This window comes from Moschus berezovskii, chromosome 1 (assembly GCF_049115385.1).
Source record: "Moschus berezovskii isolate FMDL1 chromosome 1, NW_MosBer_1.0, whole genome shotgun sequence".
Classification (NCBI taxonomy): Eukaryota; Metazoa; Chordata; class Mammalia; order Artiodactyla; family Moschidae; genus Moschus; species Moschus berezovskii.
Window position 1 is genome coordinate 122,302,822 of NC_142460.1, and position 13,961 is coordinate 122,316,782.

Genomic DNA, 13,961 nt, shown 5'->3' on the forward strand with positions numbered 1-13,961 from the left:
GAGTTCGATTCCTGATCCTGGAAGACCCCACGTGCCATGGACTAACTGAGCCCGTGAGCCACAACTGCTGAGCCTGTGCTCCGGAGCCCGGGAACTACAACTACTGCAGCCTGTGCAGCCTAAAGCCCATGCTCTGCAACAAGAGAAGGCACCGCAACGAGAAGCCCCTGCGCCACCACTAGAGACTAGCCCCTGCTCCCTGCAGCCAGAGAAAAGCCCGCACACAGCAATAAAGACCCAGCACAGACAAAATAAAATAAATAAATAAAATTATTTTTTAAAAAAGAGCTACTCTACAATAAAACATTTTGGTCACTCTTCCTTTTATTTAATCCAGCTGTTTATGTCTCTCTCCTCACAAGTCTGTGTGTTTCTTCAGAGCAGGTATAACATCGTAATCATTTCTTCATTTTTATGACCCTAGTACTTTGCTCACCCTCTCTGCCTTACTAAGAGTTGTTAAATGAAAGGAATAGACGTGGCACTGAATATAATTAATTTGTATAACTTAAACACCATGAAATTCTCATTAAAGCAGAAAGTAATAACCAAATACATGTTTATAACTTTCCTGGGTACTTGTGAGGATTACTAAGTGTCATAAACATTTTAATCAGCAAGGTTTTCATGTTATTTGGGGAAAAGAAATATACATGTGAAAAGAACACCAACCACATAAGACAGAGCATATGGTGACCCCAAAATGATGCAGGGAATAAATGCTATTGAATTTAGAGGAATGGAGAGGCAAGTTGTAAAGTTGTGTCACTAGAAGGTTTCTGAATGAATGATTTATAAGGAAATGTGTATATTTGTGAGAGAGAGAGAAGGAAAGAGAAAGACAATGAAGAATGTATTAGCTGGGGTGGTTGGTATGCCAGGATTTCCAAGACTCTGGCAAAACTAGAAATTTAAGAATCAAGGAATTCTCACTGAAAGCTTGATAAGTTAACCTTAAATCAGCTATCCTGAAAATCTGAATTGGGTAGTGTTTGAGGCCAATCCTGGATTTCTTACTGATATTTTAAGGAGTTAAATGATCCAAGAAATATAATAGACAAGGTGGCCCCAGATAAACTATTCTCTCCTTCTCTCTCTTATTTTATCCTCTGGCAGATGTTTGTGCATGCCCAATCAATTCAGTCATGTCTGACTATTTGTGACCCTATGTACTGCAGCCCACCAGGCTCTTCTGTCCATGGGATTCTTCAGGCAGGAATACTGGAGTGGGTTTCTATGCCCTCCTCCAGGAGATCATCCCAATCCAGGGATTGAACCTGCATCTCCTACATCTCCTGCAATGCACCAGGGAAGCCCTAGCAGATGTCTACTGTGTACCAACTACATGTCAGCCCTGGGTCAGGTACTGGGAATGCCTCTGCGAGCAAGATGCTGAGACAAACTCAATGCTGACGGAGGTTTGTTCAAAGAGCAGAGACTTTCTACTATAGACTATATGAACTCTGAAAGAAACTAGTGTGATTTCAAACCTGCACTAATATGTACATTTATGCTCTACTGTCTCTGACAGTAAAGGCAATTAAATATTACCTTATAAACCTTCCAGATATGTGAAAAAATTTAAGCCACACTGATCACAATAATTAATTTGCCACTACAATGTTACTCCCTCAGGACTGAAAAGCAGCAAATATTCTGTGTGTGTGTGAAATAACTGCCTAGATGTTTGGGTGAGACAGTGAGGAATTTCTAATCAAACTGAAAATAGAGCCATGGTAAGAAAGCAAAATATAATTATCCAGTTGGAATTTGGCCAGTATAGCAGACAGATTCTCTGAATTCCTAAGGAAAGGAGCATAAGAACTTTAAATTATCCTATGCTCGAATCATGAATATATTTCTGATTCAAGTACAATGTACCCATTACCTTCTGAATCTCTACCAGTCCTATCTTCTTGAAAACCCTACTCAAAAGTTCAGAGCCCTAGGAGCCTGGATGTGAGCCATGAGGACCTTTCCTCAGGGAACATTCACTTCTCTCGTGAGGACAGGAACATTTATATAGTAGACATGTAGAAAAGTTCTATTAGTGTTTTGGGATGTAAGTTGTCTAAATGACGGGTAGAAGTTGTGGTATCGAATACATCAGTATCATCTCATTGCTAGAAGTTGAATGCTGGTTAGAAAACAATCTTCCCAAGCCAAAACCTGAGAGGATAAAGCCTTTTTTCATTGTAGACTCCTTGAGAAATTCTTGAAAGCTATGCACCTGCTATCTTTGCCCTGTCTCTCTCTCTTGTACACACACATATACACACACATGCACCTCTATATGCAATTTCAGGGGTGGAGGCATCCACTTCTCTAAATTCAGTCCATGAGTCCTCACACTCCAGGTTGAGAAGCTACTATTCAGTCAGCTTGATTTTTCTATATGTTGCTGCGTCAGGAGAGAAAAATCTAAATTCTTTCCTATAAACACATGAAAGGCTAAGGAATTTTTTTTTATCACCTCTATTCTCTCTATAGTTGGAGACTTTGATTCAATAAATTGCATATAAAGAAGCCCTACACATTCAGTATCTTTTTTCTTGATATATATCTGTCTTTATCTCATTAGAAAAAGGATTATTTCCCATGTCCTATAGAAATAATGGAAAATAATTATCTAATCTAACTAAGATTTATACTCACGAGTGTCTTGGAGTTGGCTGCTTTAAAGTATTTCCAAAAGAATTTTACATTTCTAAGTACCTTAATGTTACTATTACTAATATGCCAATATTTTTATCCTGATCAAATTAGGAAATCAAATAATTTAACTGGTTGTTTTCCTGTGGGATATTTAAAATAAATAACTCAACAGCTAATACGCCAAGTATATTTTGAAGCTATTTCTTCAAAACCACTGTTTTTTATTGAAAACTGAGGACAATATTTAGGAGAAGGAAATGGCAACCCACTCCAGTAATCTTGCCTGGAAAATCCCATGAATGGAGGGGCCTGGTAGGCTACAGTCCAAGGGTCATGAAGAATCGGACATGACTGAGCGACTTCACTTTCACTTTTTACTTTCCTGCACTGGAGAAGGAAATGGCAACCCTCTCCAGCATTCTTGCCTGGAGAATCCCAGGGACAGCGGAGCCTGGTGGGCTGCCGTCTATGGGGTCGCACAGAGTCGGACAAGACTGAAGCGACTTAGCAGCAGCAGCAGCAGGACAATATTTACATCATCTCACAGGTGTTCTTTCTAAAACATCTAGTTCTCACAGCGGGTACTCAGTTATCCTTTCTTCCTTCTTTCTTTCCTATATGATTTTATAACCAGACATATTGAGATATTCAATCAACACATCTATTGATTATCTACAAGGCATTTTGTCAGATGTTATGGGGAATTCAAAGATGTATAAGACAGGTCTTCTGGAGAATATAATCTACTGTCAAAGATAAGACATGAATCGGAATAACATAATGTTATGACTATATTTATAATTTTCTTATAGAAGTTAAATATATTTGCTATATTTATCTGGCAATTTATAAATATATTTTACCTCAGAACTCTGTAATAAACAGAGGCTTCATCACCATCATTATAAAAAAGCTTTTTGGAATATATTTTTTTTAATTGATGTTTATTTCCTACCAGACAAGGCTGTCAGATTTGCATTTTTGATGAAAACTTCAGTTACTCCAAGAGCCTTTAAAACATCTTTCAGATCAATTTCCTGTTCCACTGTGAACCTGGAGAACACAGAGGGGAAGAAGCATTTAGTGGCAGCAGATTGTTACCTGGGACAAGGATAAAGCGTTAGAGATGTTGATTTTTTAAAAGTCTATTTTATAGAGGATAAATTATGCTAAAACTGGCTTTAGACTGCATGAAGCATTTGATTATTATTGTAAAAAGAGGGAGTATTAAAAAGGATAACAGAATAGTATTACATTAATAAATAGGAAGCCATGTTGGTCTTAACATGGAAGCTCTTCCAAATCAATGAATTGTATCAGCAATGTTTCCAGTGAAAAATATGGACCAAACATGACTGTACTAATAAACAACCACAGTTTTTAAAAGAAAAGGCTTTTTATTAATTTTTTATAAAAAGTAAAAACAGCTGGTTAGTACTAAATATTTCCTTTTAAAAATATGTTGCCTTCTAATCAACACAGATCATAAATATAAGTTTTTAGGCAATGGGCTGTGTCCTTAAAAAGCTAATTCTGTAATAGTCACTAAATGTTATACTAGCATCATTTCTGATTTTCTGGTTTTAAGAAGAATGACAAGAGAATGGTTGCTATAAACAAGAGGAATGATCAGGAGAAAACCAACAGATGAGTAAACGTATAGCAAACATATTAAGTGAGTGAAGTTGCTCAGTCGTGTCCGACTCTTTGTGACCCCATGGACTGTAGCCTACCAGGCTCCTTTGTCCATGGAATTTTCCAGGCAAGAGTACTGGAGTGGGTTGCCATTTCCTTCTCCATGGGATCTTCCTGACCCAGGGATCAAACCCGGGTCTCCCCCATTGTAGGCAGACGCTTTACCATCTGAGCCATCAGGGAAGCCCTAGCAAACATATTAAACTAAATACTAAATGTTGTCTATATCCAACAGTTTAACTTGCACTTAAACACTGTTTACTTTGATACCACAAAAAGCAGATAGTGACTGAAAATAAAAAGCGGGATGAGGAGGAAAATATACTGGAGAATATATTCAATGACTTGAGTGAAATTTTAAAGTGTTTTCTGTGTGTGCTTTGTCATTTATTTATTTGTTTGTTTATTTACTGGTCACAGATGGAGCTTACTATACAATAGAAACTTTTCCAACAGTATAAAATAGATCAATAAAAACAGATTAATTTAAATATCACTACAGACCTTTGAGGTAGGTATTATTATCTTCAGTTAATATTAGAGGAAACTGAGGGGCAGAGAAATGAAATAACTTGATTAAGTGGAGATGGTGGTGGTTTAGTCACTAAGTTGTATCTGACTCTTTGAGACCCCATGGACTGTAGACCACCCAGCTCCTCTGTCCATGGAATTTCCCAGGTAAGAATACTGGCGTGGGTTGCCATTTCCCTCTCCAGGGGATCTTCCTGATCCAGGGATCAAACCAAGGTCTCCTGAATTGCAGATTCTTTACCGCTGAGCCACCAGGGGAGCTCCACCTTAGATCATAGCTAATTAGTGGCAGAGTTGAGATATGATCCAGGTAGTATGTATATCCTGATCCGCCTACAATAGGGATGTGAAGGAAGATGTCAGTAAGGAATCCTTTTTACTTCTTAAAACCAGCTTCGTTTGTTTCACACTTCTGAGGCTGTTCAGATGAAGATGGTATCTTATAGAGAGTGATTTTGGGCAAGTTCCCTAATTTCTGAGCCTCAATTTTAGGATGCGGAAAAATGCCTACTTCACAGTATCATTGAGGAGGTTAAATAAGGCTTCCAAATGTCTTAGGACAGTGCTATCATGTAGGAGGCATGAAATAAAGGGCAGATACTGTTAACAGTACTTACTATATTGCAGCTATGTGTAACATTTACACTGAATTACCAAGTCCCAGTGCAGTGCAGTGCTAAGTCGCTTTAGTCATTTCCGATTTTTTGTGACCCTATGGACTGTAGCTCATCAGGCTCTTCTCTCTATGGGGTTTTCCAGGCATGAATACTGGAGTGGGTTTTCATTTCCTTCTCCAGGGTATCTTCCCTACGTAGGGATCAAACCCATGTCTCTTACATCTCCTGCATTGGCAGGAGAGTTTTTTATCATTAGCGCTAGTGCCACCATGTCCGAGGCACTGTGCAAATTTTTTTATGCTTAATATCTCATTTAATCATCCCTGTGATAATCTCACACAGTCCTATGAGATAGGTATTATTATCTCTGTTCCACAGAAGAACAAACTGAAGTTCAACAAAACTAAGCAACTTGCCCTAATCACACAGCTGGTAGATGGCAGAATGAAGATATGAGCTGAGATCTTTCTGACTGAAAAGTCCCCCACCACTAATCACCATAATTCCAGCAATGGCTTCTTTAAAAACAGACAAACAAGCTACAGGAAGATTTTACATTTCACCCACTGATTTTAAAAATAAAAAGCTACAACACTGTTTTTTTAAAACCATAAGGCATGGCTGTTTTTGTAAAGGCATTTGATGTAATCTTGTATTTGCAACTTTCTATTATATCTGAATAAATTAAAGAGGTATGTGGAGGGCAGAAACACTGGAGATTATGTGAAGCAAGTGTTAGAAAAGAACAAATATATATTATATATAAGGACATTTGTAAAAAAAAACGTGTGAGAATCAATCAAACTCTTTGTAGAAAAATTTAATAAAAGCATTCATGTTAAAGAACAAAATCAGATGGCTTATGCACTGGTTTTCTTTTAAGGCATGAAACTGAAGTGCTTCATTAGTAGACAAGCATTTCAAAGTAGCATGATGGTTTCTCATTACAAAACAGAGAACCACTTATCCTTTAATTTCTAGCACTCTGATCACAAATGAAAAATCTGAGACTACAAAGGTCAGAGTGGAAATATACTACAGCCAGTCCATCTGCATTCCAAGTAGAGATCTGATTCTGATGTTAGAAAAATCTTTTTATACCTAAACTGTATCAATAAAAACAGAAAAGTAAAAATATACAATGAAGATGGCAATTTCATTAGAATCAGGTTTTAAAAATCCTACTTAGAGAAAAGTATGTATAAAGATAGATTAACAAAAGATAAATACTAGGACTTAGAAATAAACAATAGTAATAATAGATAATAATTACATGATCCTTACTTTAGGGCAGGCATTATTCCACAGTGCTTTTTAAATATTTTACATATATTATGCATATATAAATAATATATATTTTATATAATAGCCAAACTATATTTTCTAACACGGATAAATTTGAAGAATCCTTGGCAATCTCATTTAAATCTCAGAGATGTATGTATGACTATGTATAAACCTTGTGGTTTTTCATTGGATTTGGTAATATCATATAGAGATAGAAATCTTACCCTCTTCTGAACAGATTCTTGTATTTTGGATACAAATGTAATTTCAATTTAGCATCTGATTCCTGTAGGGTTTATTGTTCAGGGGAAAAAAAAATAACAATACAAAAGTAATTGCCTCTTCCATTCTCCCCCAACCCCCAAATACCCTATGCCTCTTAAGGAAAGCATTTTAAATCAATTTGTATAAAATCTGATATAATAGAAAGTAAATACCAGTCAGATAGGACCAGAATGTGGGCAAATCCAGAAATACTAAGTTCAATTCTTAGAGTAATGTCTCTGTGTGAAAAAATAAACAAACTATATAAGCCTTTTAAGACAGACACTTGAGTAATGCTGGAACACGACTATTAGCAAATTTTTACCTTTGCTAAAATTAAGTCACATAAATCATTACCCTCAATGAACATCTGCTGGGTCCTAAAGCTAAAATGGAGTGGTGGATGGTTCCCATTGATTATTACTGACACAGTGGCATTTGAAAACAGTCAATCTCTTTAAAAAGGAAACCCAATTTATCTTATGTAGCTATTTAGCCTCCCACTCTATGCATTAGCCATGCAGAAGGAGAATTCATAGTACTTCTGGCAAAATGGATACATGGTAATTAACTATGCCTAGTTTAGTAACAGGCATTAATATGAGCAAGCAAGCAAGCTAAACTATTTCATAATTGAAGAGTATCTCTTAGAAAATGAAAATTTAATTTTCTTCTGCTGCCACATTCAATTTCTCAGTGGACAGGACCTGGAGGCCACATTTTCTAGTGAATACAGTTGAATTACAATATATGATACTTATTAAGCATTCATTTTGAATTCTTTTAAAATACTAAATAACTTTGCATCCTCATAGAATTAAACATTTGAGAAAATGCTACAGTTAATTCATAGAATTTAGTAAAAGATGCATTAATTCTGTACTGAATTTCTGATATCATCAAAAAGAATTCCTTATAAAATACAAGGGAAAATATAAAATTAATGATGAATGGTCAGTAGATAAGAGTTTAAATCAAATCAAATTTAGTTATTTAAAGATTAATATTTAAAAGTAAACGGTTTCTTTAGAGTTAAGATACATTGTTCATATATTAAATTGTTATTGTTCAGTTGTGTCCTACACTTTTGCAACCCCATGGACTATAGCCTGCCAAGTTCCTCTGTCTATGGGATTTCCCAGATAACAATTCTGGAGTGGGTTACCATTTCCTTCTCCAGGAGATCTTCCCAACCCAGTTAATGAACCCACGTTGTCTGGATTGGCAGGCAGATTCTTTACCAATGAGCCATCAGGGAAGCTCTCATGTACTAGATAATAGACGTAAATGATCACCTATTATAAAAACCCTTGGTCTTGTTTGTTAGATATTCATTGGCTATCTCTCCTTGAGAACAGAAATCTTTCTACATAAATGTATTATCATGGGAAGTTATACAACTTAAGTACCTTAGCCAGAAAGAAAAAAAATTGGGGTTATGATTACCTTAACTTTCATATGTAGACTAAGAAATATATGGCTATATATTATGAATATACAACTTTAAAATAAAGTACATATATAGTTCTAGCTAAAAATGTAGATAGTTTCAAACGGTCTTTCATTAACATAAACAAACATCAGCTAAAGTTTTGGAAAAATAAGTATTTATATAAAATGTAACTTTCAAATGATAATTCTTAATGATAATTAAAGGAATAAATATGAATGAGTAATAAGTTTTAGTATTCCTGCCTGGAGAATCCCATGGACAGAGGAATCTGATGGGGCGGGGGGCATTGCAAAAAGTTGGACATGACTGAAGCGACTTAGCATGCATGCGTGTACAATGAACATTAGTAATTCAATTTTAATACTAATATCTTATATATCATCCTTCAGTATTTATATTGGAAAAGGCAATGGCACCCCACTCCAGTACTCTTGCCTGGAAAATCCCATGGATGGAGGAGCCTGGTAGGCTGCAGTCCATGGGGTCGCTAAGAGTTGGACACAACTGAGTGACTTCACTTTCACTTTTCACTTTTATGCATTGGAGACAGAAATGGCAATCCACTCCAGCGTTCTTGCCTGGAGAATCCCAGGGACGGGGGAGCCTGGTGGGCTGCCGTCTATGGGGCTGCATAGAGTCAGATATGACTGAAGTGACTTAGCAGCAGCAGCAGCAGTATTCATATGAATCATATTTAAAATATTTTCTTAATATGGAATGAATATTGGAACTGTACTCCACATACACACATGTGCATGCTTATTGGCTGTTTATCTGTGTCTTGTTTTCTAGCCTAGAATTTAAACATTATGTTTATAAATTTGTTGTTTGTGTTTACTGGTCTAGCTCCACTATTAGGTTTTAAGGTATTCAGGGCAGAATAATATCTTCAGTTGGATTTGATTTTTGCAAACACTTATTGTGTTTCTAGGATGGGAGAGAGAACTGACTTTAAAAGAATTTACAGAAAAAAAAGCAAGACCTACAAAAAATTTAATTCTGCTATGGGGTGGTAATCTGAGACTTCCCAGGTGGCACCAGTGATAAAGAACCCACCTGCCAATGCAAGAGACAGTAAAAAATGTGTGTTCAATCCTTGGGTTGGGAAGACCCCCAGGAGGAGGGCAAGGCAACCCACTCCCGTATTCTGCTTGGACAATCCCATGGACAGAGGAGCCTGGTGCCCTACAGTACATAGGGTCACAGAGAGTTGGACATGACTGAAGTGGCTTAGCAAACATGCACAGTAACGTAAATGCATTGTCACAACAGGGAGGTGCATACATGAGGCAAAGTGAGGGTCATCTGCTCCATCACCTGGTTCTAGAAGAACTGGTGCCAGAGTTGCAACCTGAAGGCCAAGTAAACAATACCTGGCAAAGACTGCAAGAGGGCATTTTAGGTTAATGCAAAAATGTACATAGAGACCTAGAGGCATAAAAGGGCAGGGTGACTGTGGTATAAGTACAAGCACACACAGTACCTACTACAACAGATTTGATATGGTGAGTGGCCAGAGACAGGGTTAAGGAAGTGGATGGTAGTCAGAATATCTAGACCCTGCATAGCTTTTATTCTTTCAGCCACAGGGAGAATTTTAAGCTTCTTTCTGCTTATTTATGATTGCATCTTAACACCTAAAACATGACTTGCTTTCACTTCCAACAAAGTAGAAAGTTATTTTCCCCCAGCTATTATCAACTTCAAATATTAATGAACTACCAGAAGACTGTCAATGCAAATGCTATTCAGAGACCATCTATTGAAAAATCTTCTAAAATTAAGCTAAGGATATTGACTCATATCTGAAACTTGGTCTTGATAAGCAGTACTGAATGAATGAATGAGTCAGCCTGTGTCTCTGGGCAGAACTGCATGAGTGTGAAAGAATACTTTTTAAAAAGATGAAGTAGGAGGAGAAGAAAAAGGAGGAAGAGAAGAGCAACACAGGACAAAATTCAAAAGCAGTGACAAGAGTTCCTGTGAGTCAGAACCCTCATTGATACCCTCTGCCCATGCTATCAGAGGGAGTGATACAGGAGTCTCTCACCTGGGCAGGTACACTTCCACCTTTTGCTTCTTCACAGAGTTTGCCCACTCTTCAATCAGCTGTGCTTTAACCAATGGCTCCAGTGTGGCCAGTGGAACTTCCTGTCTGGACAATACCAGCATCATACTTATCGCATCTCCCTCATATGGTATTTCCAGGACTTGGTAGATGCCACCAGCTTCATTGGAGCCATCACTAAATTCCCCTAAAAAGGGCAGAAAGGAGATAAAAGACGCCCATCAAGGCTTGAATAAAATGTTTAAATTTGTTATAACTTTCTTCCAAAATAATGTATAGAATATAGAAAATTCAGGCATCTGAGAAGAAGACAATTTATTTTAAAGTAGGCCCTGAAATTCAAGTGATTCTTCAGTCCTATCAAATTAATTTTAGGATCTCCAGAATTGTCTCACATGCACACGAGAACATGTGCATGTTCTCTAGACTTAACATTTTATTTTTAAGTGAGATACCTCAAATGAATACATTTTAAGGATATCATTAAAAAAATTAAAAGTCATGATTAGAAAAATAAAGCTCTGGATCCAAGTTGGATGTGAATCACATTTACCAATATCCACCTGATTTCTAAGAAGGGAAAAACTGACCATGTAATACCTGGTACTCTGGCTCAGTCATGTCCAACTCTTTCTGACCCCATAGATTCTAGCCCGCCAGGCAGACTCCTCTGTCCATAAAATTCTTCAGGCAAGAATACTGGAGTGGGTTGCCATTCAATTCTCCAGAGGATCTTCCCAACCCAGGGATCGTACACCAGGGAAGCCTACTTTATTATTACCACAGCTAAAAGTTTTGAGGCCAAGGTAGCACAGCCAACATGAAATCTAGAGCATTTATGGTTATTAAAATCTCCAAATTAGATAATTAGGTAATTGGCTTAGTGTTCTATGAATTTAGCTAAATTGACTAGGCTTTCATTAATAATAATAATAATAATGATAATAAAGTCTTTAAAATAACCCTGCAACTAGTTTAAAAAACAAATTAATGTTTTTGTTCTGAATATTTTCATTTAACTGATATCCTTTAGACATCACATTAAATATTTTGGTTCTCAAATAAATGGATATTTTCCTTTCACATTTTGACTGTTAATTTAATTAACTGTGATTATAATCTGTTACTTTTATAATGTACCTTTGCAAAGAATAAAATATTTGTTCTAACAATATTTAGCTTACGTACATTTCTGCCTAAGATAATAAATTATCACAGTTCAGCATGGTATGTAGAGAAGATTAGCACCCTAAACTTCTGAAAAGTCCAACAAAATAGCTCTGAAAATAATGCCAAAGATGCTGACTTGTATCACAAATTATAGACTCTCAGTAAGTGAAACTATGAATAATTATGCCTGACCATGCATATTTATGGGCTTCCCAAGTGGCACAGTGGTAAAGAATCTGCCCGTCAGTGCAGCAGATGAAAGAGACATGGGTTCAAGCCCTGGGTCAGGAAGATCCTCTGGAGTGGAAATGGTAACTCACTCTAGTATTCTGGCCTGGGAAATCCCGTGAACAGAGGAGCCTGGTGGGCTAGAGTTCATGGGGTCTCAAAGAGTCAGACATGACTGAGCGACTGAGTTCACATACACACATACATACACAGGTCTGAAGGCAAAATTTTAAAAGAAGGCTTATAGCTCAAAGAGTGATGGGGTGTACAAATCGAGACCTGGGTAGAACATACGGTTCACTGAAAACTTGAAAACTATCCCAAAGTGAATGGCTTTCTGGAGTAACTCAGAACATTCTTATATAAGGTCAGATATTTTCACATGAATGAAGCCACTCTGTATGTGTAATCAACTTTATAAACTAAATATATTGGAAAACTGTCACAACATATAATATTCACTTAGGATCTAATCAAAAGTCTTTGAAAATGGGGCCAAGAAAACTGAACTGTATAGCCCAAATCAAACTGACAAGAAATCTGAATAATGAATATTTCATGTTTTTTCTTAGAAATTTGTTGATATACTGTAAGAAGAGAGAAAAAAAGCCAAAATGTCTTACCATAATAAAATTCTCCTTGTTGGTACATCATTGGAATTTGGACTTCACTTTCATCATCTTTAGTGAAGGAAAAAGTTCTGGTATTTTCAGGTCTGAACTGTGACTTCCAGCTCCCCTTGAAATAGACAGCATTGATGAGGGCCAGATGAGTGACAGTGTCAAAATCCCTTGGGGATACCAAATCTTTCAACAGACCTATTCAGGAAAAGACAAACAGATGAAAATTCATATTGAATCAAAAGATGAAAGAATATCAAAAGACTGTCAAACTATCAAAAGACTGTCAAACTATCATCTGACAGAGTGATTAAAAACTTTATACCACTGTAATATTTACAATAAAAATTAAAAGTACCTAACTTTCAAAGGAAAACATGTTATACACACACAGACACACACATACACTTACAGACTGAGGACATCTAAAACACCTACATCACCTAAAATAACACTAGTAGTGTTCCTGCCTGGAGGATCCCAGGGATGGTGGAGCCTGGTGGGCTGCTGTCTATGGGGTCGCACAGAGTCGGACACGACTGAAGTGACTTAGCAGCAGCAGCAGTATTCTCACATTTGCACAAACTATAGAACCACATAGAACAGAATCTCAGGCTTCACTACTTCCTAGCTGCAATGATAAATGTAAAACTCAACACAGAGTATGTATGTGCTCAGTAGCTCAGTCGTGTCTGACTCTGTGACCCTGTGGACTATAGCCCACCATGCTCCATAGAATTTTTCAGACAAAAATACTGCAGTGGGTTGCCATTCCCTTTTCCGGGGGCTCTTCCCAACCCATGGATAGAACCCAGTCTCCTGCATTGGCAGGCAGATTCTTTACCACTGAGCTACCTGGAAAGCCCCCCAACGCATAGTAAGCATTCAACAAACATTTCTAAGTTTACTCTTGTACAAATGTAATTTAAATATCATCCAATTCAAATGTTTTCCCCATATACATTGGATATCTTTTTACCAAGTAACAACTGCTTCTGAGTAAATGAAAACAGATGTGTAAAAGCCAGTTTAACTCATGATATCTTATTTCTTATCATTTAATGTTCCTATCTAAATCTATTGTGAAAGACATTGGGACTTTGGTGATGGCTTGAAATTGTTTAAGGGGAGTTTGGAATTAAACAGCTTTCAATAATTCAGTCTGATGCAGGTGAATTATTATTCTTAACTTACTCTTTGAATGTTAAAACACAATTGTGTTTCTTTTATGCTACATTTTAATCTCATAGAAAACATAGAACTAACATTCGCTTGGCACTCTCTCATTTTATTAGTCAGCACTTTTTTTTTTTTTAAGTCAGCATTTTGGGGGTTATGGGACAAAGAGTATGTGATCAGGGTCTTATGTTGTT

General features: G+C 36.8%; 1 protein-coding gene across 3 annotated transcripts in view; it reads right to left on the reverse strand.

Annotated features, from left to right (window-relative positions):
* Window positions 1-13,961, reverse strand: part of SERPINI1 (serpin family I member 1) — an 81,609-nt gene that overhangs the window by 13,121 nt on the left and 54,527 nt on the right. For all 3 annotated transcript variants that reach the window (XM_055410439.2, XM_055410448.2, XM_055410430.2), the window contains exons 4-6: window positions 12,592-12,786; window positions 10,553-10,757; window positions 3,611-3,708 (exon numbers count right to left, since the gene is read on the reverse strand). In XM_055410439.2, the coding sequence (XP_055266414.1) occupies window positions 3,611-3,708; window positions 10,553-10,757; window positions 12,592-12,786 (498 nt within the window). The remainder of the gene's footprint in view (window positions 1-3,610; window positions 3,709-10,552; window positions 10,758-12,591; window positions 12,787-13,961) is intronic.